At 41.4% G+C, this 27,086-nt stretch overlaps 2 protein-coding genes across 3 annotated transcripts in view; one reads left to right on the top strand and one right to left on the bottom strand.

Annotated features, from left to right (window-relative positions):
- Window positions 1-24,577, top strand: part of DGKK (diacylglycerol kinase kappa) — a 172,358-nt gene extending 147,781 nt beyond the window's left edge. The window contains exons 19-28 of one of the 2 annotated variants that reach the window (XM_072746355.1): window positions 9,631-9,727; window positions 10,001-10,108; window positions 10,749-10,862; window positions 11,204-11,338; window positions 12,495-12,655; window positions 13,196-13,337; window positions 14,349-14,435; window positions 18,188-18,298; window positions 19,690-19,813; window positions 20,932-24,577. In XM_072746355.1, the coding sequence (XP_072602456.1) occupies window positions 9,631-9,727; window positions 10,001-10,108; window positions 10,749-10,862; window positions 11,204-11,338; window positions 12,495-12,655; window positions 13,196-13,337; window positions 14,349-14,435; window positions 18,188-18,298; window positions 19,690-19,813; window positions 20,932-21,011 (1,159 nt within the window). In that variant the 3' untranslated portion in view covers window positions 21,012-24,577. The remainder of the gene's footprint in view (window positions 1-9,630; window positions 9,728-10,000; window positions 10,109-10,748; window positions 10,863-11,203; window positions 11,339-12,494; window positions 12,656-13,195; window positions 13,338-14,348; window positions 14,436-18,187; window positions 18,299-19,689; window positions 19,814-20,931) is intronic. The other variant, XM_072746356.1, reaches the window with a different exon arrangement.
- Window positions 24,534-27,086, bottom strand: part of CCNB3 (cyclin B3) — a 104,236-nt gene continuing 101,683 nt past the window's right edge. The window contains exon 14 of the transcript XR_011999377.1: window positions 24,534-25,270. The gene's annotated coding sequence lies outside the window, so the exon portion shown is untranslated. The remainder of the gene's footprint in view (window positions 25,271-27,086) is intronic.

Below are 27,086 nucleotides of genomic sequence, written 5' to 3' on the forward strand. Positions count from 1 at the left end.
TGAATCACTGAATTCTACCTCTGAAACTAAAAATATAGTATATGTTAATGAAATTTAACTTAAATTTTAAAAATTTAAGGAAAGGAAAAAATGGAAGAAAGTGAGTGAGTGAGTGAGTGAGTGAAGAACTTTGGGAAGTAACCTAAGTTCCATGGTCATACTTCTAAATGGCCTTGCTAACTACCAAAAGGAAGCTGTGCAGTGGAAGAATATTTCTCATTATACAGTACATGGAATAATAGTAACTATAAAATCTCACACTTGTATTACTTTTTATTAGGCATCAAAATCAAAATCAGGTGTAAAAACTCAGGGTCTAAAATGCTGTACAAGAATAACACAAGAATGATTATGTATTATACTTATTAAAATATACATACATCTGATTTTTTCCAGTAAAATGTATGAAAATAATAATTTTTAAAAGCTCATAGTAAACTCTACCCAACCTTTTTTTAAATTTTTATTTATTTATTCATGAGAGACACAGAGACACAGGCAGCGGGAGAAGCAGGCTCCATGCAGGGGGCTTGACGTGGGACTCAATCCCAGGTCTCCAGGATCACACCCTGGGCTGAAGGCAGGGTGAAACCGCTGAGCCACCAGGGCTGCCCTCTATCCAACCTTTATAGTGATTGTAAGCCCCCTGCCTATTTTTATCAGAGATCCTACATTCAGTAAAACTGTCCTTCCCACCTCCCCCACTCACAAGTCTCCTGATATCCTTTGCCTATCCCATATTCTCTCCACTGGCTCCTCCTCTACAATCTGCCTAGTAGGCTTAGTTCTATTCTATGGCATTGGTTTGATATATAGGTCTTGGAAAATTCCTCCACTTTGCCAGAAAAGTTTTACTTCAAGTGTATTGCCATATAAGAGTCATATGTTTCAAATGACATTGATCCCAAGCAGATGAAACTTTGTGCTCCTGGAATGGAACTTGCCAGACTAGCTGGTGTGTATAAACCAGCTATGCTCATACTTTTTTGTGAGTATTGCTTTCTGAATATAGCTTGCGTCTTCTAATTCTGAGTTAATATCAGCATCAAGGAAAAGCAGCCAATTGAGGTGATGATGAGGCTTCCAGAGGGCCCAGGAACCCTTTCAGCAGATGTTTGCATAGGGATGCCAGTTATATTATCCTTGTATCCCCTCTTGTGTCTCGTTACCATTGTGACATGACTATTCTCTATAAGAAGGTACTTGAAGATGATACTGGCACAAATATAGACACACAGATCAATGGAACAGACTAGAGAGCCCAGAAATAAACCCATGATTAAATGGTCTATTACTCTACAACAAAGGAGGCATGAATATGCAATAGGAAAGTCCCAAAAAATGATGTTGGGAAAATTGGACAGCTATATGCACAACTATGAAACTGGACCACTTTCTTATACCATACATAAAAATAAACTCAAAGCAGATTAATGACCTAAGTGTGAGACCTGAAACCATAAATATCCTAGAAGAGAGCACAGGTAATAATTTCTCTGACATAGGCTGTAGCAACGTTTTTCTAGATATGTCTCCTCTGGCATGGGAAACAAAAGCAAAAATAAACTATTGGGACTACATCAAAATAAAAAGCTTTTACTCAGTAAAGGAAATAATCAGCGAAACAAAAAGACAACCTATTCAATGGGAGAAGATATTTGTAAATGATATATCCAATAAAGGGTTAGTATCCAGAGAGGGGGCAAGATGGCAGAGGAGTAGGATCCCCAAGTCACCTGTCCCCACCAACTTACCTAGATAACTTTCAAATCATCTTGAAAACCTACAGATTCGGTCTGATATTTAAAGAGAGAACAGGTGGAATGCTACAGTGAGAAGAGTTTGTGATTCTATCAAGGTGGGAAGACGGGAAAAAAAATAAAGAAATAAAAAAGCATCCAAGGGGTAGCCCCCCCCCCCACGAGGAGCCAGGCTAAGGAAGGCTGCGAGTGCCCCCAGAACAGGAAAGCCCCGTCCTGGAGAATTAGGAGCTTCACCAATCTTCCCAGAGGGAAAGGCGCTCGCAGGGAGCTAGGGCAGGATCCCAGGAGGGGCAGGGATGCCCTCAGGCTCCCAGGGGCACTAACAGAGGAACTGCGCCCCTGGGGAGAGCTCGGTCCAGGTGTCTGGCCTGGATCTCGCGACCGGCAGGGCCCTGGGAGCAGCTGCAGTGGCCGCTCAGGTGGCGGCTCCAAGCGGAGGGGGCTGCGTGGCCCCGGGAGCACTATTCCAGCGGTGCATACCCCGGAGCCATGGGCGCTGGGGGACACAGCCCAAAATCCGGCACACCCCCCCGGGAAAGGCAGAGACCAGGAGAACACAGGACAGCAAGGATGCTCCTGCCGCAGGGCACCTCCAGGCTGTGCAGATCGGGGACCCCTGCCCACGGAGCATCCAGGCCCCTGCAGACTGGGAGCTGCAGTAGTTACTGCAGGAGCTGACTCCAGAGCTGGAGAGCTTGCCTCCGCCACTGTTGTTCCTCCTCCTGGTGTTGCCTTGAACCTGGGACTGAGCAGGGGCCTCACAGAATAAACAGCTCACACTGAGCCGTGCACCTAGCAGGGGGCTGGGCAGCTCCCCCAGGTACACACACCTGAGAATCAGCACAGAAGGACCTTCCCCCAGAAGACCAGCTAGAAAGACAGCAGAAAAGCAAGTTATTGACCAAGCAGCGCTGGAAAGTTCCAGGGGAAGTCGAGGGATTTACAGTATATAGAATCAGAGGATACTCCCCCTTGGTTTTTGTTTTCTGTTTGTCCCCACCCCTTTTTTCTCTCGCTTTTTCTATTTTTTTCCAGTACAACTTATTTTGGCCACTCTGCACTGAGCAAAATGACTAGAAGGAAAAACTCACCACAATAAAATAATCAGAAACACTACTCTCTCCCAGTGTTACAAAATTTGGATTACAATTCAATGTCAGAAAGCCAATTCAGAAGCACAGTTAAAAGCTACTGGTGGCTCTAGAAAAAAGCATAAAGGACTCAAGAGACTTCATGACTGCATAATTTATATCTACTCAGGCCAAAATTAAATGTCAATTAAATGAGATGCAATCCAAACTGGAGGTCCTAATGACGAGGGTTAAGAGGCAGAAGAACGAGTGAGTGACATAAGACAAGTTGATGTCAAGGAAAGAAGCTGAGGAAAAAAGAGAAAAACAATTAAAAGATCATGAGGAAAAGATAAGGGAAATAAATGACAGCCTCAGAAGGTAAAAATCTACATTTAATTGGGGTTCCAGAGGGCACCTAAAGGGACAGAGGTCCAGAAAGTGTATTTGAACAAATCATAGCTGAGAACTTCCATGATTTGGGGAGAGAAACAGGCATTCCAATCCAGAAGATAGAGAAATCCCCCCCTAAAATCAATAAAAACTGTTCAACACCTTGACATTTAATCGTGAAACTTGCAAATTTCAAAGATAAAGAGAAGATCCTTAAAGCAGCAAGAGACAAGAATTTCCTAACTTGTATGAGGAGAAATATTAGATAAGGAGGAAACCTCTCCACAGAGACCTGGCAGGCAGGAAGGGCTGGCAAGATATATTCAAGGGAATTAAATGAGAAGAACATGCAGCCAAGAATAATGTATCCAGCAAGGCTCTCATTCAGAATAGCAGGAGAGATAAAGAGCTTCCAAGATAGGTAGAAACTAAAACAATATGTGATCACCAAACCAGCTCTGCAAGAAATTTTAAGGGGGACTCTGTAAAAGAAGGAGGAAGTCCAAGGAAACAATCCATAAAAACAGGGACTGAATGGGTATTATGATGAAACTAAATTCATATCTTTCAATAGTAACTCTGAACATGAATGGGCTTAATGATCCCATCAAAAGACGCAGGGTTTCAGACTGGATAAAAAAGCAGGACCCATCTATTTGCAGTCTACAAGAGACTCATTTTAGACATAAGGACACCTCCAGCCTGAAAATAAACGGAGAACCATTTACCATTCAAATGGTCCTCAAAAGAAAGCAGGGGTAGCCACCCTTATATCAGATAAATTAAAGTTTATCCCAAAGACTGTAGTAAGATGAAGAGGGACACTATATCATACTTAAAGGATCTATCCAACAAGAGGACCTAGCAATCGTGAATATTTATGTCCTGAATGTGGGAGCTGCCATGTATATCAATCAATTAATAACCAAAGTAAAGACATACTTAGATAATAATACACTTATACTTGGTGACTTGAATACAGTGCTTTCTATAATCGACAGATCTTCTAAGCACAACATCTCCAAAGAAATAAGAGCTTTAAATTATACACTGGACCAGATGGATTTCACAGATATTTACAAAACTTTACATCCAAATGCAACTGAATACACATTCTTCTCAAGTGCACAGGAACTTTCTCCAGAATAGACCACATACTGAGTCACAAATCAGGTCTCAACCGATACCAAAAAATTGGGATTGTCTCCTGCATATGTTCAGACCATAATGCTTTGAAACTAGAACTCAATCACAAGAAAAAATTTGGAAGGATTTCAAACACGTGGAGATTAAGGACCATTCTGCTAGAAGATGAAAGTGTCAACCAGGAAGTTAGAGAAGAATTAAAAAGATCCATGGAAACTAATGAGAATGAAGATACAACCGTTCGAAATCTTTGGAATACAGCAAAAGCAGTCCTGAGGTTGAAATACATTGCAATACAAGCATCCATAGAAAAACTGGAAAGAACTCAAATACAAAAGCTAACCTTACACCTAAAGGAGCTGGAGAAGAAGCAGCAAATAGATCCTACACCCAGCAGAAGAAAAGAATTTTTTTTTATTTATGATAGTCATACAGAGAGAAAGAGAGAGAGGCAGAGACACAGGCAGAGGGAGAAGCAGGCTCCATGCACCGGGAGCCTGATGTGGGATTCGATCCCGGGTCTCCAGGATCGCACCCTGGGCCAAAGGCAGGCGCCAAACCGCTGCGCCACCCAGGGATCCCGAAGAAGAGAATTAATAAAGATTCAAGCAGAACTCAATGAAATGGAGACCAGAAGAACTGTGGAACAGATTAACAAAACAAGGAGTTGGTTCTTTAAAAGAATTAATAAGATAGATATACCACTAGCCAGCCTTATTAAAAAGAAGAGAGAGAAGACTCAAATTAATAAATCATGAATGAGAAAGGACAGATCACCACCAACACCAAGGAATTACAAACAATTTTAAAAACATATTATGAGCAGCTATACGCCAATAAATTAGGCAATCTAGAAGATGTGGACGCATTTCTGGATAACCACAAACTACCAAAAGTGGAACCGGAAGAAATAGAAAACCTGAACAGGCCACTAACCAGGAAGGAAATTGAAGCAGTCATCAAAACCTCCCAAGACACAAAAGTCCAGGGCCAGATGGCTTCCCAGGGGAATTCTATCAAAAGTTTAAATAAAAAAACTATACTTATTTTACTAAAGCTGTTCGGAAAGATAGAAAGAGATGGAGTAATTCCAAACTCATTCTATGAGGCCAGCATCACTTTAATTCCAAAACCAGACAAAGACCCCACCAAAAAGGAAAATTATAGACCAATATCCCTAATGAACACAGATGTAAAAATTCTCAACAAGATAGGATCAACAAGATAGCCAATAGGATCCAACAGTGCATTAAGATTATTCACCATGACCAAGTGGGATTTATCCCCGGGATGTAAGGCTGGTTCAACACTCATAAAGCAATCAATGTGAGAGATCCTATCACCAAGAGAAAAAACAAGAACCATATGATCCTCTCAATAGATGCAGAGAAAGCATTGGACAAAATACAGCATCCATTCCTGATCAAAACTCTTCAGAGTGTAGGGATAGAGGGAATATTCCTCAGCATCTTAAAAGCCATCTATGAAAAGCCCACAGCAAATATCATTCTCAATGGGGAAACACCCAGACCCTTCCCCTAAGATCAGAAACAAGACAAGGATGTCCACTCTCACCACTGCTATTCAACATAGTACTTGAAATCCTAGCCTCAGAAATCAAGCAACAAAAAGAAATAAAAGGCATTCAAATTGCAAAGAAGTCAAACTCTCCCTCTCTGCAGATGACATGATACTCTACATAGAAAACCCAAAAGACTCCACCCCAAGAATGCTAGAACTCATACATCAATTCGGCAGTGTGGCAGGATACAAAATCAATGCCCAGAAGTCAGTGGCATTTCTATACACTAACAATGAGACTGAAGAAAGAGAAACTAAGGAGTCAATCCCATTTACAATTGCACCCAAAAGCATAAGATACCTAGGAATAAACCTAACCAAAGAGGTAAAGGATCTATACCCTAAAAACTACAGAGCACTTCTGAAAGAAATTGAGGAAGACACAAAGAGATGGAAAAATATTCCATGCTCATGGATTGGAAGAATTAATATTGTGAAAATGTCAGTGTTACCCAGGGCAATTTACACATTTAATGCAATCCCTATCAAAATACCATGGACTTTCTTCAGAGAGTTGGAACAAATCATCTTAAGATTTGTGTGGAATCAGAAAAGACCCCGAATAGCCAGGGGAATTTTAACATTTTTTTAATTTTTAAATTTATTTATGATAGTCACAGAGAGAGAGAGAGAGAGAGAGAGAGAGAGAGAGAGAGGCAGAGACACAGGTAGAGGGAGATGCAGGCTCCATGCACCGGGAGCCCAACGTGGGACTCGATCCTGGGTCTCCAGGATCACGCCCTGGGCCATAGGCAGGCACTAAACCGCTGCGCCACCCAGGGATCCCCTAGCCAGGGGAATTTTAAAAAAGAAAACCATATCTGGGGGCATCAGAATGCCAGATTTCAGGTTGTACTACAAAGCTGTGGTCATCAAGACAGTGTGGTACTGGCAGTAAAACAGACACATAGACCAATGGAACAGAATAGAGAACCCAGTAGTGGACCCTCAACTTTATTGTCAACTAATATTCGACAAAGCAGGAAAGACTATCCACTGGAAAAAAGGCAGTCTCTTCAATAAATGGTGCTGGGAAAATTGGACAGCCACATGCAGAAAAATGACACTAGACCATTCTTTTACACCATACACAAAGATAAACTCAAAATGGATGAAAGATATCAATGTGAGACAAGATTCCATCAAAATCCTAGAGGAGAACACAGGCAACACCCTTTTTGAACTTGGCCACAGCAACTTCTTGTGGGATACATCCATAAAGGCAAGAGAAACAAAAGCAAAAATGAATTATTGGGACTAGATCAAGATAAGAAGCTTCTGCACAGCCAAAGAAACAGTCAACAAAACTAAAAGACAACCTACAGAATGGGAGAAGATATTTGCAAATGACCTATCAGATAAAGGATCTGATACTTTAGTTCTTACTATCCAAGATCTATAAAGAACTTATTAAACTCAATAGCAAAGAAACAAACAATCCAATCATGAAATGGGAAAAGACATGAACAGAAATTTCACAGAGGAAGACATAGTCATGGCCGAAAAGCAGATGAGAAAATGCTCTGCATCACTGGCCATCAGGGAAATCCAAATTAAAACCACAATGAGATACCACCTCACACCAGTGAGAATGGTGAACATTAACAAGTCAGGAAACAACAAATGTTGGAGAGGATGTGGAGACAGGGGAACCCTCTTGCACTGTTGGTGGGAATGTGAACTGGTGCAGTCACTCTGGAAAACTGTGGAGATTCCTCACAGTGTTAAAAATAGATCTGCCCTACTACCCAGCATTTGCACTGCTGGGGATTTACCTCAAAGATACAGATGCAGTGAAACACCGGGACACCTTCACCCCGATGTTTCTAGCAGCAATGTCCACAATAGCCAAACTGTGGAAGGAGCCTCGGTGTCCACTGAAAGATGAATGGATAAAGAAAATGTGCTCTATGTATACAATGGAATATTACTCAGCCATTAGAAAGGAAAAATACCTACCATTTGCTTCAACGTGGAGGGACCTGGAGGATATTATGCTGAGTGAAATAAGTCAATCAAAAAAGGACAAACATTTTATGGTCTCATTCATTTGGGGAATATAAAAATTTGTGAAAGGCAATAAAGGAAAAGGAGAGAAAATGTGTGAACGTATCAGTGAAGGTGACAAAACTTTTGAGACACCTAACTCTGGGAAGTGAACAAAGGGTAGTGGAAGGGGAGGTGGGCAGGGGGTTGGGGTGACTGGGTGATGGGCCCTGAGGGGGGCATTTGGTGGGATGAGCACTGGGTGTTATGCAATATGTTGGCAATTTGAACTCCAATAAACACTTTTTTAAAAAAGTGTTATGAATTGATCAGCCTGGATGTACTTATAGGATAATAGTTAATAAAAGTATTCATTTTTGTCTATAAAAAAGGGTTACTATCCAAATTATATAAAGAATTTATGCAGCTCAACACCAGAAAAATAAATAATCTAATTTAAATGGTCAGAAGATGTGAAGAGACATTTATTCAAAGAACACATACAGATGGCCATCAGATACATGAAAAGATGTTCAATATCATTAATCATCAGGGAAATGTAAATCAAAATGTCAATGAGCTATTTCCTCACACTAAGGAGAATAGCTACAATCAAAAACCCAAGAAACAAGTGTTGGCAAGGATATGAAGAAAGGGGAACCCTCTTTTACTGTTAGGAAAGCAAATTGATGCAACCACTGGGAAGAACAATATGGAGTTTCCTTAAAAAATTAAAAATAGAATCACCATATAATCTAGCAATTTCATTCTGCCTGTTTACTCAAAAAAATGAGAACACTAATTTGAAAAGATATGTGTACCCCTATGTTTAATGCAGCATTATTTATAATAGCCAAGATATGGAAGCAACCCAAGTGTTCATCTATAGATGAATGGATAATGGTATTCCATATATACAATGAAATATTACTCAGCCATGAAAGATAATGAAATCTTGCCTTTGCAACAACATGGTTGGATCCAGAGATTATAATACTAAGTGAAATAAGTCAATCGGGGAAAGGCAAATACCATATGATTTCGCTCATATGTGGAATTTAAGAAACAAAACAAATGAACAAAGAAAAAATAGACAAACCAAAAAACAGACTCTTAAGTATAGAGAACAAATTAATGGTTACCAGAGGGGAGGTGGTTGAGTGATGGTTATAATAGGTGATAGGGATTAAAGAGTACATTTGAAAAAAAAAGAAAAAAAAGAGTACACCTGTCACAATGAGCACTGAGTAATGTATAGAATTGTTGTATCTCTATATTGTATACCTGAATCTAATATAACACTGCATGTTAACTATACTGGAATTTTTTTTTGAAGTTCGACTTGCCAACATATAGTATAACACCCATTGATGGGATGCTCATCCCATCAAGTGCCTTCCTTAGTGCCCATCACCCAATTACCCCATCCCCCATCTCCCCTTCCACTACCCTTTGTTCATTTTCCAGAGTTAGGAGTCTCATGTTTTGTCACCCCCCCCCAATTTTTCCCACCCATTTTCCTTGCTTTCTCTTATAATCCCTTTCACTATTTCTTATACTGGAATTTTAAAAAACCCTAAAAAGGAAGGCACTTGAGGTATAAAATGGTGTCTCCTCTTGCTTTTCTTCATTCATTTATCTTTGTATTATTCACCCTCTGACTACCTTTCTCTACTCTTATCTCCCTATAGTAGCCGCCTTAAGAACAAGATGTGGTATGGCCTTCTTGGAAGCAAGGAAGTTTTCCAGTGCTCTTATAGGAAACTGGAAGAACGAATACACCTGGAGGTGAGTGGAAAAGGGGGCAATACTTCTGGGTGTGGAGAAAGAAAATATCATTACTTTGGGAATCAACTTTCAGCGTATCTTTGGTTCTTCCCAAGCTTTAACTCTGATTCTCCCTCACAGCTTATGGGAGAAAGGCATAAAGATAGATTTCCATTTTATGGATAAGAAAAAGGTAGCATGAAGAGAAGACAGAGTCCTTTCCCCATCTCTGTAAGTGTCCCGTCACATTGGTATCTGAATGGCCAACCAATGAGAACTACTCTTTTCTTTCAGTGTGATGGAGAAGCCATCTCCTTGCCAAACCTTCAAGGCATTGTAGTGCTCAACATTACCAGCTATGCTGGAGGTGTCAACTTTTGGGGAAGCAATACAGCAACCACAGTGAGTATGGAACAAGGAACAGGGAAGGAAAAAGGCTTGACCCCTCAAGGTCTCTCTGAAAGGGTAGCTGGACTGAATTGTGTAGGAAGTAGACAACGGGGGAATAGGAGAAAGACTGAGAACCTTTATTAGCTCAGCTATGTGATCAGAGTTTTTTTAGGGAAATTGCCATTCCAGAGCACAAGAATCAACCAAAGGCCTTAATATCAGATCAAATCTTAGGTGTTGCCTGGACTTTGAATTTTCTACTTGTCAGACCTGAAAGATCCTTAAAAGGTTTTTCGTTTCTCCAAGGAGCTCTGTCAGTAAAACCTTCTGGGAAATTGGCCATCACCCCTTTCCTCTGAGCTCACCCAAGAAGGTCATGAGGCCAATGGGACTGGCCTTGGGGATTTATGATGCTAGATTGGACAGGAAGGAACCAGCTAACAGTTGAGATCTCAAAAGGGGCTGAGAATTGTGATCTCAGTGCCCTTTTCCCAGAGTGGCTTCCTTATTTCATCTTTTCCCTTTTAATATGTAGTTTTTCTACTCTTCATGAACTAGAAAAATTTTCACCAGGAGCCTTCAAAGCATAAGTCATTGTGATAGGGAATGGTTTCTCAAGGGTGGGATATGTGACACAGTTTTTCCTCCTCAGGAATATGAGGCTCCTGCAATAGATGATGGGAAGCTGGAGGTAGTGGCTATCTTTGGTTCTGTACAAATGGCAATGTCCCGTATCATTAACCTGCATCATCATCGTATTGCCCAGGTAGGCAAGGGTCAGATGGGCACCAGTAAAGGCTGGGCTTTGTGGCTACAACCCAGAATGTGGAGTAGTCCCACAAATTAACTAGATGTAAGAGTGCCAGGGTAGAGGGAGGCTATCTGGGGGGTGGTAAGGTCCTGGCTAAGGTTGGAGACAGAGGTAGTGGGGACCAAAAGGAGCAAAAAGCCTATAGGAAACAAGCATTGTCTGCTGAGATAATCTGATTCACATCTCTGCCAGTCCTGCTTCAGATACACATTAAGGCCATTATTGTGGGATTATCAGATTGATCTGTAGTAGTTGCCTCACTTTTCTCCCCCACTCTCCTTCCTCTTGTCTGGTAGTGCCGTGAGGTGATGATAACCATTGATGGTGAAGAAGGTATTCCAGTGCAGGTGGATGGGGAGGCCTGGGTTCAGAGGCCCGGCCTTATCAAGATTAGATATAAGAATGCTGCCCAAATGTTGACAAGAGATCGGGTAAGAAAGGAAAGTCTCACCTTTCTCCTACATTGTCTCATCTACAGCTGTCATTTGAGTATTGAATACTTCCAGTCAAGCAGAATTACTCAAAAGGAGGTCTCCATGCCAGTTATATCAGAGTCACCTTGGATGCTTATTAGAAATGCATATTCCTGGGCCTCACGCCAGACTCAGTGAATCAGAATGGGGATGGGTAGTTCCTGGGTATTGCATTTGTAAATACGTTATCTGAGACATTCTGCTATATACTAACATCTGCAAACCACTGTCCAATAGAGTGAGACAAGGAGCTTTCTCCTTTGATTTTAGACAAAGTTGTTCTGCTCCTCCCACTGAACAGAGAGCTAAAGGCCTCAAGTAGCTATGGAGAAATCTCCTTTAACAAGAGATTCTTCATTGAATATGGTCTTTAAGTGCCTCTAAAGTTTAAAATACTGCATTTACAAATGTCACCCACTTCAGTTAAATTATCTAAAGGTAGAAAGAAGCCATTATTGATCAGATGTCCAGTGCCTGGAGGCTTTCTGACCTGTGAACAGACTGACCTGTGAACAGTCCATAGAAAGAGCAATAGTGAGGGGATGGGAAGTCTAGTTTACAAACTGCCTATTTTGTGCTGGGCACATGTACTCTCTCAAGTAGGTCCTCCCAACAATCCTATGAGATAGATACTCTCATTCCTGATTTACAGGTGAGGGAAATGAAAACCAGAGAGGTTAAATAATGTGTGCTAGAGATCACGCAACCAGCAAATGACAGAAGCACAATTCAAAATTAAACTAGTTATATCTGGCCCTATAATCCATCACATTTGGCCTAGATTTGGCAAAGAGTATGGAAGGTACTTCGTTGTCGTATGATTATGATGCCCTCATATAGGAGCTTCTGGAAGGTGAACATCTATCTGATTGAAGCATGTGGTCCCAAGATACAGCACAGTAACAACAACAGTTAACAGTGCCTAGAAGGAAAGAGATAGTGAATAAAATAAAGGATAGATGTGGAGGTGTGTAGATGAGTATATAGAAGAGTGGATGGGATTCTCTTTCTTGTTTACCCTCTATACCCACAAATATCAGACTTATAAACAAATCTGTCACGTACCTTCTTAGCTATAGTGATCATCAGGATCTGCCACTATCTTCATTTTCAGGACTTTGAGAACTCAATGAAGATGTGGGAGTGCAAGCATAGTGAAATTCAAGCTGCCTCTCAACCCCAGCTGGACTCCCAGGAATTTCAGGATAGCCTCTCTGATGAGGAGTATGCCCAGATGAAGCTCTTAGCTCGACTTGCAGAAAACCTAATTAGCAGGTAAGTGGACTGGCCCAGATACAGGGCTGGAAATCCGAAGAACAGATAGGGAGAAGGAACTAACTTGTGTCTATTGGCTGCTAGAGAGTGTGGCCTCAGAAAGGAGTCTTTCCCAGAACTCTGAAGATTGACGGGGACCCTGACAATCCAGGCAGGAAATAGTCTTTGTGCTCAGCAATAAGCCAGTTTGAACCTCTTCCTTTTTAGCCTCAGAGATGAACTTTGATCTCCTGCCCCAGACCCAATAGGACTATTTTTCCTTGCCCTTAAATATCAAAAGGGCCTCCGAGTTCTCCAAGTCGGCTTCCCTTCTCTAGCCTGGCCTCCCACTCTCCCAAAGCACCCAGTATCTAACTCAGCAGAGATAAGGATGGGTAAAGACAAATACCTAGAGAAAAGCAGAAACATTTTCTGGCATAGTTGGGCCAGAACTACCCAGGGTTCTCATTTCTACATTCATCTCAACTCTCACCAGCACCCCAGGCCAGAAGTTTTATTTATAATTTCCAGACCCATTTATCTGTCCTTGTTTTATTACAGACTTACTGACCTGAGCAAGGTCCACCAGCATGTGTCTGTTCTCATGGATTCTGTGAATGCCAGTGCTGACATTCTGAATGATATGTTTTACAGCCAAGACAGTGGCAGTGAGGCAGGTGCAGCTTCCTGCATTCCCCAAGAGGTAAGAAAGGAAAGGAAAATGAAGAGAAGGAGTCAAACCAGAAAGGAAAGGGGAAGAAAGTGAAGAAAAGTGAGCCAGAGGCTGAGTGGATAAACTGGACAAATGATATGACAGGAAACTAATCAATAAAGTAGAAGGGAAAGCAGGTATACCTTGACTTGTTACAGGTTTAAAGTGGTTACTGGGGAAATCCCATGGCAGATTTCATCAGTGTGAGAGCTAGCCCTCTTCCTGGTAGCTACACTGGCCTCAGGAGAAATAGCCAATGGTTGGAGAGAAACTTGGCATTGGCACATTCTCATTTCATGTGGATCCCTATATAACCTATTAATGTGACACTTGCCATTGAAACCTGAGCTCTAGGCTGCCTTGGTTTCCCTCCTAAGGGAAAAGTCCAGATGAGGATATTTGATGTGCCATCCCATGACTTTACCCACTGCCAGAAGATTGAAGTCATTCTTTTTAAAAAGTAACTATAGTGCTAGGTAAACAATACAAAATACAAAAGGGCCACATATAAGATCAGGGCCTCCTAAAAAGTAGTTTGCTTATTTATTTTCAACCAGACTTAATTGGTGGAGGCCTGAAGCTCAAAACCTGGAGTTTTAAAAAGAGATGGTTGGGCCTAACCCCACCTACCATGGGAAAGGTAGTTTTAGTGTAGCAGCAACAAGTAGACTCAGATTTACTCTCTGGTTTACATATTTCCTATTTCACTATATCCACACCAGTCAATCAATGGTACCAAATGCCAAGGTGTGCCAACCACTTCACAGGACACACCAATACAACTATACCAGTAGTTGACAGCTCTGGTTCTGTCAGTTCTGACTGGTTGATGTCCTGCTGTAATATTTGTGCTATATTTTGAATATTACTTTTTCACCTACAGCCATATCCTACTAGCCTGCTCCTACCTTCCTACAGAGAAGTCAGCAGCTGCATGCTTACTAACCAACAACTCCTCTGTCTTTGTCCTTTCCCTTCCTTCCTTCTCCTTTCTTCTCTCAGACTCTAAGCAGAAATGATGCAGTAGATGTTACATTTAGTCTTAAAGGGCTCTACGATGACACTAAAGCTTTCCTGGATGAAAACTTGGTGAGTGGAGGGGGTTGAATGAGGGAGGGCAAAGTATTCCATTTGAAGATGGTCATAGTCAATGCTTGGTTCTAGGGTGTTGGAAGACATGTAGGAGCATTTTAGCCAGGTGCTTACCTGGCAGTCCCTGCTGTGTCATCCTCAACCAGAGTTGTCATTAATTGTATCAATTCACAGGTTATGCTAATTCATAGTGAGTGTGATATCCTTGAAGAAAATCTCTCCCCTCCCCTTTGGCAAATGTCTCCTGGGTCCAGACCAGCCCAATCAAAAGTAAGGTCTTCTCATCATACCTAACACAGGTTTGATAGAAAGGGGTGAGCTCTTTTGAGCCACTCCATTTCTCTCAAGTTTCCATATACCTGTGTCACCATGTGGGAAGACAATATAAAGTAATAGGAAGCTCTGGGTTTAAATTCCCAATCTGCCACAGACTAACTATTCATTTCCTAAGGCTGCTGTACCAAAGTACTGAAACCTGGGTAACTTAAAACAATAGAAATTTATTATCTCGCAGTTTTGGAGGCCAGAATTCTGAAATCAACGTGTCAGCAGGGCTATACTCCCTCTGAAACCTGTAGGCAAATCCTTCCTTGCCCTTTCCTAGCTTCTGGTGACTTTCTGGCAATCTTTGGTGTTCCTTGGCTTGTAGATGCATTACTCCAATCCTCCATCTTCACATGGTATTCTTCCTTGTCTCTCATCTTCACATGACCATTGTCTTATAAGGATACTGGATCAGGGGCCTACCCTACTCCAGTATGACCTCATCTGTAATGATGCCATTTCCAAATAAGGTCATATTCTGAAGTACTGAGGGCTAGGATTTCAACACATCTTTCTTGGGGGCACACAATTGAATCCATGACACTAGCTGTGTAAAGTAACCTCACATATCTGGGTCTCAGTTTCCCTATCTATAAAATAGTAATTGTAGTTTCTACCTCTCTAGGTTGTTGTGAGAATTAAATTAACTATTATATATTAAGTGCATACCTGGCCTGGCACATAGTAGCAGCCTGATAGATGGTAGATTTTATTAGTGTTAGGGAAAATGAACTGAAACTCAGTTTTTTGAACTACAAGAATAGTTTAATGTTTCTCGTAATGCAAAGCCCATAGTCATACTGGATGAGTATGCTCTGATGAGTCAACTGATCATGACCACCCCACTTTTGGGTTTGCTGCTAAAGCCCTGAGGCAGGTGCTGTTCTTGCCTGTCATCTAATTAAGGTTTATTTGAAGAGGGGCTTCTGAGTTGATATTGCAAGAAGTGCATCCACTTCCCCTTTTCCATTTGCACATCTAATTGACACACTGCACAGGTGGCAGAGTGGCTAAGGCAATCATGACAAGCTGTCCCAGCATCTGAGCCCCAAGCTAGGATCTTTCAGCCTTAAACAACAGCAACAGAAGTACCCTCTATATTTAGGCAGAGCTCAATGGCCTTGCCAGTCTGAGCAGCAGGAAACATGGAGCTTGGCCTCTCATGGCCAGTCAGGCTTTCTTGAAACTCACGGCATGAAAATTGGTTTGTGCCAACCAACAACCTGAACTGAGGATATACCACACTTAACATAGGGTAAGGACCTGATAAGGACCCACACACACATCCATCCATCCAAATAAGACTAGGGGGCAGGCAGCAGCTAACTAAGAATAATCATGTATCTCCAGAAAGGCTGTCAGAAGTGACATGGAAATAAAGCTTATTTCATTTTGATGTTATTATTCTTCCCCTTGAAGGAGGGCAGTAAGCAGCTCAGTGTTGACAGAGGGATGTAGATTTATAATGAAGCAAATCCCACTCCCACTTTCTTTATTTGTCAACCTCAATTATGCTATGGCCAGTGATGTGTTAGAACAGGCACCAAGACGGACACCTGGGTGGCTCAGTGGTTGAGCATCTGCCTTTGGCTCAGGTCATGATCCCAGGATCCTGGGATCAAGTCCCATATTAGGCTCCCCATAGGGAGCCTGCTTCTCCCTCTGCCTATGTCTCTGTCTCTCCCTCTCATGAATAATTAATACATTCTTTTAAAAAAAAGAACAGGAACCAAGAAATAAGGATTGACATCCTCTGAGTCAGTCCACATATTTACCTCAGAGATTTCTGGACAAAGTCTCCAGTAGAGACAGAAGGAGAGGAGGATAGAGCATGAGACTCAAACACACCACCTACAATTTTTCAGAGCCTGTCTCTGGATGCTAAATAGGAAGTAATTAGGAAGCCATTTTATTCTTCTCCCATTATGATTAGAAATAATTTTCCAAGGCCTCAAATCCCTTTTTCTTCTCTGTGGCTTTGGGTTTGACTACCAAATCCATTTTGATCATTTTTGGTAAGTATACCCCCAATGGACTCCCTGCCCCTTTCTCCCTTGAAGTGATAGCCATTTCTACCTGACACCTGCTATCCCCCATCCTACTGCCATGTGCACACACATGTCCTGTGCATCTGGGCTACTCTGTACTGTCCTAAATCATTGGTTGTAAATCAAAAAATTATTTGTCAGGACTGACTTGTTTCTGTCTCACATCCCAACCCTTGCTCCAAACAAATCCCCCACCTATTCACCTGCCATCCATCTGTGACTGTTGGCAAGGCTCCATTTTTAGCTGGAGCATCAAGTAGCCCATGCACAGCTAGAAGCTACATAAGTGCCAGATTTAAAGTAAAGTATATGACAGGAAGGAGAGGTGAGGCCAAAATATGTGGGCTGAAAACCATGTCAGGGCTGATGATAGAAACACACATCTATCTGTTCTTTCAGGTCACTAGTTAATGGAACATGAACTAACTCAGCCATGATGCTGATCTAGGACTTGGTTCTTCTGAGTTAGAGATGGCCCCAGAAGAATTCATTTTAACTCTCCTATGGACTGTACAGAGTTCATCCTGTGGGTTCTGGGGGTTATTAAGGAATGCTTAAGCTTTGTTTCTTGATCCTGTGGGACAAGCCATCTGGATCGCATTTATTAATTACAAAGAGTGACTAGCATAGGGGCTAAAGCACAGCCTTGGGGAGGCAGACCCTCTTTGACAGAAAGGAAAAATTTGAGCCAATCTCTCTCCAGCTTTCTTCTTGCTTCACAAAAGAGCCTTTACATTATGGTAACTGCCTAATAAAGATTCTCCCAGCATCTGGCCACCCCACATATCCTTTCTGGGCAATGTGGTATATAAGGTGGGCTATAGAGTTAAACAGATCTGAGTTTCTGTCTAGGTATGTGATCCTGAGCATCAAACTACTTTGAGTCTCTTTTCTTGCCTATAAAATGAGACTAGTACTTTGTAAAGTATTATAAACTTACTGGGAAGATAGAATGATATCACATATGCACAATGACTGGCATACAGAATGGACTAGAAATTGGTAGCTGTTATTTAGAGGGACACTTAGATGTCTCCAGGGACTTGAGGATCAAGAGTAAGACCCTTTTTCTGGACCCTAAGCTGTAGGAGCATAACTTAAGTGTTAATTCATACTGGTCAAAAGGCCTCTCTGCTTGCCAAACTGTGAGCATGCCCAGCTCCACAAAAATCACCACAATATGGTTGTTTCCTGAATCTCCCTATTGAGCAAATAAAGAGCTAGTTACACTTTCCACGGACCCCATGGCCAAAGGAAATACAAGTTGGCACCCTGGGGTCTCATGGCCACTAGCAAGGACTAAGAGTGTGGGAGGGAGCCAGGGTTTATGAAGGGTGTTAGGCATTGGACACTCATTCTTTTTCCTGTCTTTACCAGCTGAGAAATCCTGAGGATGAGGCCACACTGCAAACTGCCCTGGAAACCATGAATAAGGAGTTTGAAAAGCTATCCGAGATCAACTGGATGAATTCAATCCTTGTTCCCAAGGTATGTTAACTGGGGATTAGGAAATAAAGAGGAAGAGGGCTTCCCTTGATTCCTTCCAGTGTGGGCCGGGACATAGGGACTGATGTAGCAGGTGTCCACTAGTGGCTTTCAGCTTCAGCTTAAATGAGCCCTCTCCTCATCATAAGCAGACAGGACATGACAGAAAGCATATTGAAAAACTAGATGATCATGGAAAAATAACCAAAAAGAAGAGCTACTCTGTGGCTAGAGATGACTGGGAAAGAATAAGCAAGATTGGTTTTTTCTATGCTGTTCTCTGATCACAATTCCCACTCCCTGCCCAATATCTGCTACTAGGAACTGGATTTTACCTGGCACATACTATTATGACCAATACAAGTTGTTTGCAGCTAACATCTGTTTTAAATAGTTGGTGCCTGGGCCATATGGGTGGTTAAAACATCTCTCTCTGCTGCTTCCTGTCCCTCCCACTCTGGGAAGATAGCAGGCTTAATGCCTTCCCTTAGCAAGTATGTGGCTTAAAAGAAAGTCATGGCAGCAGTGGCTACAATATAGCTGTAGGGATGCTGTCATTTTTGGAGCATCGGATCAGGAAGAGGAGGAGGATAGGTTTATACTCTTTCTCTAATGGAGGGGATTGAAGGTATAAATATCTTGAAGAAATTAAAATCCCAAAGTTGCCTGGAATGTGTTTGGCAGGACTTTCTGGCAACAAAGTTAACCTGGGAATTATGTTTTACTAAAATCAGTGGTAAAATAAGCACACTTTAGCAGGAATAAGAGGGTTGGGAGGTTGGAAGACTAAGCTGGATTTAAAGAGCCTACATGGTCTGGACAGCAAAGAACCCACATTCATAATTAAAAGCTATGTGTGGAGAACCCCCTTTGCATTCCAGACAGGGAAGAAGGTGGCTTGGGAGCAGCTTCTTCCTTATATTGAAGGTATTTATCCAAGGAAGTGTATTGCAGCTCATCAAACCATATGTCTGAAAGAAGAGATGCTTTTTTTCTAATTCATGCAGAGGTGCCATATGAGTTAGCAGTGTAATCCTAGCAGTCTTACACTTCCAATCCCTAGCCATATGACCTCAGGAAAAATACTTTACCTCTCCAAGCCATCACTTCCTCATTTCTAAAATAGGAGTGATAACAGCCACCTTACAAGGTTGTTTGGGGGTTTCTATAAGAATATTTATTAAAGTATTTAGCAAGGAATGTGGCACAGAGTAGGATCTTAGTAAAGATCATTTACCTTCCTAGGGCATGGGAATAATCTCCCACACTTGGATAGATAGCAAATATACCTGCTTTCTGCTGCCATCCTTGTTCACCAACTTGCCAGGCCTCTAGGAATTGTTTCTGAATGTTAGGCAACTAATTTTGACCTTCCTTTTGCTGTGGTTTCCCAGGAAAAATCTTCAGACACTGACAGTAGAAGCATCAGATTGAAAGTTAAGTTCCCCAAATTGGGGAAGACGAAACTAGAAGGGGAAGATAAGCCTAAATCACGCCAAAGAGTCCAGGGTTTTATTGGTAAGTGGCCCCCCGCTCACAGGAATAGGAGTCATGAAGACTCCCCCAGCAGCCCAGGTACCTCCCGGGGACCTAGAGCTCCCATTAGAAATGTTCACAGATATTGTGGTGATGGAGGAGGAGATGGCTTGGGAGCCAACCTTAGACAATGCCAAGCAGCCTCTTAGACAAACTGTGAGTTAAAAAGTGATATGGACAGTGGGAAGAACCTGAGAAGGAACCACACTGTGTGGTCTCTGTGATATGGATAGCTGAAGAGAAAAATGAAAACAGGCAGTCACTTTTCTGTTTGACCCATTCATGTCCTTGATTGATAAAAGTATGGCAAAATAGGCATACTTAGATCACTCTCACAGTCAAATACAGCTACAAACTTTTGGTTGTGCTCCAGAGAACAGTATTGTTTGAGATGGGTTGGGATATCAGTGCTGGGCAGCTACAGGGTGAAGAATAGCTCCTATGACCTATCTGAACACTTTTATTCCTTATCTGTAAATCCCTGGAAATGTAAGTTTTCTATGTTTCATTATTTGAATTCATTATTTGAATCCCTTCTTTGGAGTTGGACTTAAGCATTATTGATGTTAGTGGGGCTCAAAAGAAAGTTCTCCTAGAGTAGTCATTTATGCCAATTCTGATGTCAGTGGTCTATCCTAAATTTGGGACCTAGATAACATGGAAGCTTGAGAGATATACCAATAATTGACATGGGGGGAAAAGGGCTGGAGGGTGGCTGTTTGTTTCAGAGGAAGTGAGAATTTGCACAGATGCCAAGAGAGAATTTCTTGGATCAAGCTATGTTTTCTTAAGTTTGGTTCAACTGGTTTGATTTCCTAAGAGTCTTCCAGTTCAGAGACCATGGTGTTTGAAAGTCTTTCTGAAGGCTCTGAAGGGGTCAACACAAGTTCTGTGGAGTGTCAGGTTTTGAGAACTCATCCATTTGTGATTGGCTCACATGGTATCAGCTGGTATTCTTGATGATTCAGAGATAGTTGGTATAAAAGGAACAAATTAGTCTGTCTCCTGACAGGCTCTTTGTTGGCTCTCTTTAGGGTCCATACATTTGGGCATCTGGCAGTGTGCTAACATTATTTCCATACTTGTTTTTTTCTCTAAAGGACGTTTGTGGCATTACAGAAATCGTGAAGATGAAGCAAAAGATGATGATCCTCCAACATCATCGGGATTTCAACTGTAGTCCTTAAAAGCTGGAAGGAGAACTCACAATGTTTAGAATTCCACTGCTAAACTCTGAAAACCTCACTATAGGCTAGACTAAATTATTTCAGAGCAAACATGAACACCACCAAGAAAGATCCTCCAATTCTTTACACTAATATGCTTTTCCTGGACTCAATCAGGTCTCCTTAGAGGTTTACATTTTCTCATTGGCCAAAGATTCTTGTTCCGAGTTGTTTTGTTCAGTTCTCCTTCTCTGTGCAGCTTGAGCAACTACAGTATTTACTTGGGATAAGCTCATTATGAATGGCCTGGGATCTACAGAGGATTCAAGAAAGTTCACCTCTTCAGGGAACTTGGGAACCCTTTTCTCTGATGAGCAGAGAAACTATTGGATGTTAGGGAATGAAAGAAAGAAAGAAATTACTCTCAGGGAGATAAGGAGAGGGGTGAAGACAGCCAGGCTTGGTTGTTTCTACCCCAATCCCTGCCAGTTGCAACTTGTAACTTCAGGAGGTCTCTTCTACTTGACTTTATTAAGATGAGAACTAGGTCCTAGGGGCTTGTCCATTTGCCCATTATAATAACCATGTGAAATCTTTTCTTGGAGACATGGTGGCTGCTTTCTCTGCAAACCCTTTGTGTTTTTCCATGTGTGCATGTATGTCTTTGCACATGTCCAGGTGGTGCTGTGGTGGCTGGATGGGCCCACTGGTTGGAGCTCACCTCTATGGCAACCATACAGGATCCCCTGCTACTGCCTTGACCTTAGCCTGCATGCCTCCATGGAGTGTTTGCCTGTATTCTCGCTGGATTTTTTAACTAAATGTTTTGCCGCTGTGCTGCAGTATAGATTATGTACAGAGACATAAAGATGTATATATATATATATTTTTTCTTTTTAAGAACTGAAAATACAACTCAACCTCTAAGTGACCCTATTATTTATTGTGCTAACCCAGGAATCCCTCCCCACCCTGATCCCATCCCCCACTCCCACACATACATGCCTCTACCAACTGCCCTAGTTCTTGGTGGAGCTTCTAATCTTTTGGTGCATTTTCAGCGTCTTAGAAGTGTCTGGGATCTACCTATAGCCCAGCTGATTCTGATGCGCCTCTCCCCCCACCCACCGTAAAATTCTGAGCCAGGCCACGGAAGGGGGAACAAAAACACCAATGCCCTAGAGAAGGGGGCTTAGCTGGCATTCTGCCTTTTTTGCTCTATTTATCCTGGACTCTACATCAGCAACTGCCACAAACTGTGCTGTCCCCTTCTCCAGTAAAGACTATATGGAGCAACCAGGCCTTGAACTCTGTGACTTAGATGCCTGAGCTAGGGACTGCCTGACAAGTCACAACCTAGGCCTTCCCCACAAGCTCCATCTTGGCCTGAGTCTTCTGGACAGGCTGTTGGGTCAGTCTTCAAATGACCTTTGAATCTCCCATCTTGCTCCTTTCCTTTGAGTACAGAGGGACATCCAGAGTGATCAGAAGGAACATGGGCCTAGAGAAATGGAGGCTAAAAGCCTCTGCTTGTCCCATGGTTCTTTGAAATTTCTCATGAAAACAAACTAGGCCAAAATTGCCCCAAATCCCTATTCACATTTTTTGAATGCCTACCCACAGCCAGGCAAATCTAATCAAATACTAGTGTCCAGAGAGGTTCTCTCTGGTCTGCCTTGTAATCCCACTCCACCCCCTTTAACTCATACCTTTCATAAGTGTCCCTTCCCCTTTATCAAGAGAAAGCCAGAAAACTGGCCTCTCACCACTTCTCAGACAAACTTAGCGTGCTCAATTCCTGACTCAGTCCAATGGCTGGTTCATCGAGGTGCACAATCCAGACTCCAAGCACTGGTTCTCAACTCTGGAACTCCACCAGCCTTGCCCACTTAAACCAGCCACCTGTGTTCCACCTCTGAAGGGGTGAGGAGAAAAATACTAACAAGGGGATAGTCCCTACATGTCTGATTGCTGTGCCAAACAAAAAAGTCCTAGCTCTACAACTAGAGAAGAAAGATAATGGAAAAAGATGAGAGAAAACATTTAGAACTTATTTAAGCATCAGAATATGTTAACTTGTTGTATGTATTTGAGTGGGAAATGTGCTGTTGCTGTATTGTTGGCTTTCTCTGCATCACTCTTTCTTCCTAGGAGAAGGTATTAGATCAAATCAGCAAGGTCACCATTGCAGCCCAACTTGGCTCCTCTGTGGTTGACGCATTAACACTTGCACACATAGTGACTAACGGAGTTGGGAACCAAGTTACATATTTTCTCAGAAGAGCTATTTCAAAATGGAAAATTTCCAGATGAGCAAATTTTAGGGAACAGAAGGAAGTCCTGGGAGAGGGTAGCTTTATCTTGGCAGTGCCTAAGCAGGGCTGTGTCTTCTATTTTTATCACCGATGATAGTAAACTGTAATAGGGCTCCATCTCTTGTGCTTACTTTGCTATTTGTCTTTGTATATTGTAATGCTACTGTTGCTCTGTGGTACTATCTGGATTCCCTTTCACCCATCCTGTTCTCTCACCCTGAGTCAGAATGATATTGAATGAAACCACTTGGATTTGGGGTTGAAGTCAACTCATGGAGAATTGATAGCTGATGATACCCAGAAGCAGGTGTGGCTTACCAAACCACTTGGTTACCTCCTAAATTGCCTAATTACCAATTGATTCCCCAAAAGGAAGACAGCTTGCTGAGCACCTTAAATGTATTATCTTAGAAACAAAGCAGGAAGTGGTGATCTCTTTCTCAAGGGAGTTGGCTAACCCTCTAGAAGCATAAGCTGCTTTTAGAGCTTCATTGTTAACTGATTTCAGTAATATAGTTGCTTGGGTGGTGGAACCAGACACCAAATATCCATCTTAATTATGTTCAGAGATGCCATTAAGAGCCAAAGTTCTGGGGTTTGGTTGCATCTTTGGTAGTATTTTCTGAGGGTTTGGCTGAGTGGGCAATTCCCAACCAGAAGAATCATGGGGAAAGAGAATACCAATATATTTGGACTGCCATCAAGTGCTTCTGGTATCAATACTACAGGAGGCCAGCAGCTTTCAATCCCCACTCCCAAAAGGGCCTGTGCTGTGTCCAAAAGGGCAGGGTAAGAATAAGGAAGGCATTTTCAACTTAATAACTTAGGTTATAGGTTGATCAGAAGAATCAGTTAGGGTCAACATCATCTTCCCTTGGGACACAAGTGGAATAATTTTAGTTTCATAAGGGGTAGAAACTGATACCAAAGCAAACAAACCCATGAACACCATTCCATCCTGTGAAGAACCCTGACTGGCTATATGGTTTATGGAATTGCATTTGTCTGTCTGCTAATCTGTAATCCATGCTGTTTCCTCTTCTGTGTTTTTTGTTTCCTCACAGGTCCCTGCAAATAAACAGCAGGGCCAGGGTCTGGTTGGGGAGGAAACTAGGGTAGTTAGGGGTAATAGAAAAAAGCAGAAAGAAAAGGTCTATAAAGTGTGCCTATTCCTCCTCCCCCCCAAAAAAAATGGAACACCAGTCCTCAAAATTAATAAAGTTTTGCTTCATAAAATATTTTAATAAATGGATAAATGTAATCAACACCAGTGTCTCATCATTTACCTCAGCATGGGGGGAGTTAAACGAACAGGAATGAAAATGGGAGGTGGGCTTGGGTAGTTATCCAGACTCTAAATAAGTCCCATGCATATAGGGATAGCAGGTTAAGAGGACAGCAGCAGCACAAAGCCAAGAGTCTCCATCAAGATAACCCTAACACTGAAACAGCTACCACAGAAAATTCTAAAATCTAACCACAACTCAAGGCAATCCTGTGGGGAAATATCTACCACTGTAACTGTAATTGTTCTAGAATTCAATTTTCTGCAGGATCCAGATTTCAAGTAAATGAATTAGTTACTGGAAAGGTGAAATGAGGTAGAGGAGTACAGCCCAGACTGCTAAATAGATGCATAAGTGCAAAAAGCACCTTGAAAAACATTTGAAAATAAAATCTTCCCCCCACTAAGACATTTATCACATAACTCCTCTCCGTTCCAAAACGTTTTGAGGTGGGAAGAAGTGTTTTGTTCAGATGAAAAAAATGGGTTAGGCTCAATTAGGATCAAAATCAGTTCAATTACTGGCCAAACAGGGACTCTGGGGGTGGGGGCAGTTATTGGTCACATTTCATAGGTAGGTCACTGAGACTGTATTAGACCAGGATTCCACAAAAATGCTAACCCAGAGTGAGAACTCAGATCTTGTAAATCCTTGACTCTCCAATATTAAAACCTGAAAGACAAAAAAGTATTTTTATAAATATTTTATTTATTTATTCATGAGAGACACACACAGAGAGAGAGGCAGAGACTCAGGCAGAGAGAGAAGCAGGCTTCATGCAGGGAGCCTGACATGGGACTCAATCCCGGGTCTCCAGGATAATGCCCTGGGCCGAAGGTGGCGCTAAACTGCTGAGCCACCTGGGCTGCCCAAAAGAAAAGTTCTGACCTTCAGGACCACATTTCAGTCTACCCACATAAAAATGACATTCTTAGGCTTTATGAAGGAATCAGCCCTGTTGCTGAGGAACTACCACCAGAGTGGGCTCTGTAATTCATATTAAGGAACTTAGACTAATCCTGTAGGCCAGTGAATTACCATCAGAATACAATTTGTCTTGTTTTTTTATTATACAGTAAAATTATTATACAGTAAAATTGCTTTTTTTGGTGTATGATTCAGTGAATTTTCACACATATAGGCATTCATGTAACCACTACTACTATCAGGATTCAGAACAGTTTCCACTGCCCCAGTAAATTTCTTGAGTCATTCCTGATTTAAAGACATATTCCTTAACCCTAACTCTAATCTCTGAACTATTTTCCATCCCTACAGTTTAGACCTTTCAAGAATGTCATAGAATATGTAACATTTTGGGATAAGCTTATTAAACTCAGTATAAAGGCTTTCAGATTCTTTCAAGTTGTCATGTGAATCAAGTTTGTTCTTCTTCATTGCTGAATAGTATTTCATTGTATGGATATATTTGTTTATCTATTTACCAAAGAACCTTTAGGTTGTTTCCAGTTTGGGACAATTATGCATAGAGCTGTTATAAACATTAATATTCAGGCTATTGTATTCACTTCTCTAAGATAAATACCCAGGAGTAGGATTGCTGGGTTATATCATAATGCATGTTTCAATTTAATAAGAAACTTCCAAACTATTTTTTAGAGTGTCCCATTTTGCATCCAAACTAGCAACATTTGAGAGTTTTACTTGCTCTACATCCTCACCAGCTCTTGGAATTTAGTAATTTTACTTTAGCCATTCTACGAGATGTTTAGAGGAACCTCATCATAACATCATAGATGATGTTAAAAATCTTTTTATGTGCTTGTCATACTTAAATCCTCTTTGGTTAAGTGTTCAAATTCTTTTCCCTGTGTTTGTAATTGTGTTTTTCATTTACTTATTGTTGGGTTTTCAGAATTCTTTATATATTCTGCATCCAAGTTTTTTGTCAGATATATGATTTACAAATATCTTTCACCAGTCCGTAGTTTGTCTTCTCATCCTCTCAAGAATATTTTTCAGAGGAAAAATGTTACATTTTTATAGAAAGAATAATTCATTTTTTTTCTTCTATGGATTGCACCTTTAGTGTCATATCTAAAAATTCCTCCTCTAACTCAGTAGTTCTCAACCAGGGATAACTTTGCCCCAGGGACACTGGGCAATTGTTTAGGCACATTTTTTGTTGTCATAGCATGAGAGGGGGGTGCTACTGGTATTTAATGGATAAAGGCCAGAGAAATTGCTAAGTGTCCTACAATGCACAGGAAAATTCCCAAAACAAAGAATTATTTATCTGGCCTAAAATGTCAATAGCACTGCTGCTCAGAAAATCCAATTTAACCCCAGGTCATAAAGATTTTATGTTGAATTCTAAAGGTTTTATAGTTTTATATTTTAATTTTAGATATATAACTCACTTTGAGTTAATTTTTGCATAATGCAATGTTTATTTTTTAAAAAAGATTTTATTTATTCATGAGAGATACACACACACACACACACAGAGGCAGAGACACAGGCAGAG

Source organism: Vulpes vulpes, unplaced genomic scaffold, assembly GCF_048418805.1.
Source record: "Vulpes vulpes isolate BD-2025 unplaced genomic scaffold, VulVul3 u000000667, whole genome shotgun sequence".
In the NCBI taxonomy this organism is placed as follows: Eukaryota; Metazoa; Chordata; class Mammalia; order Carnivora; family Canidae; genus Vulpes; species Vulpes vulpes.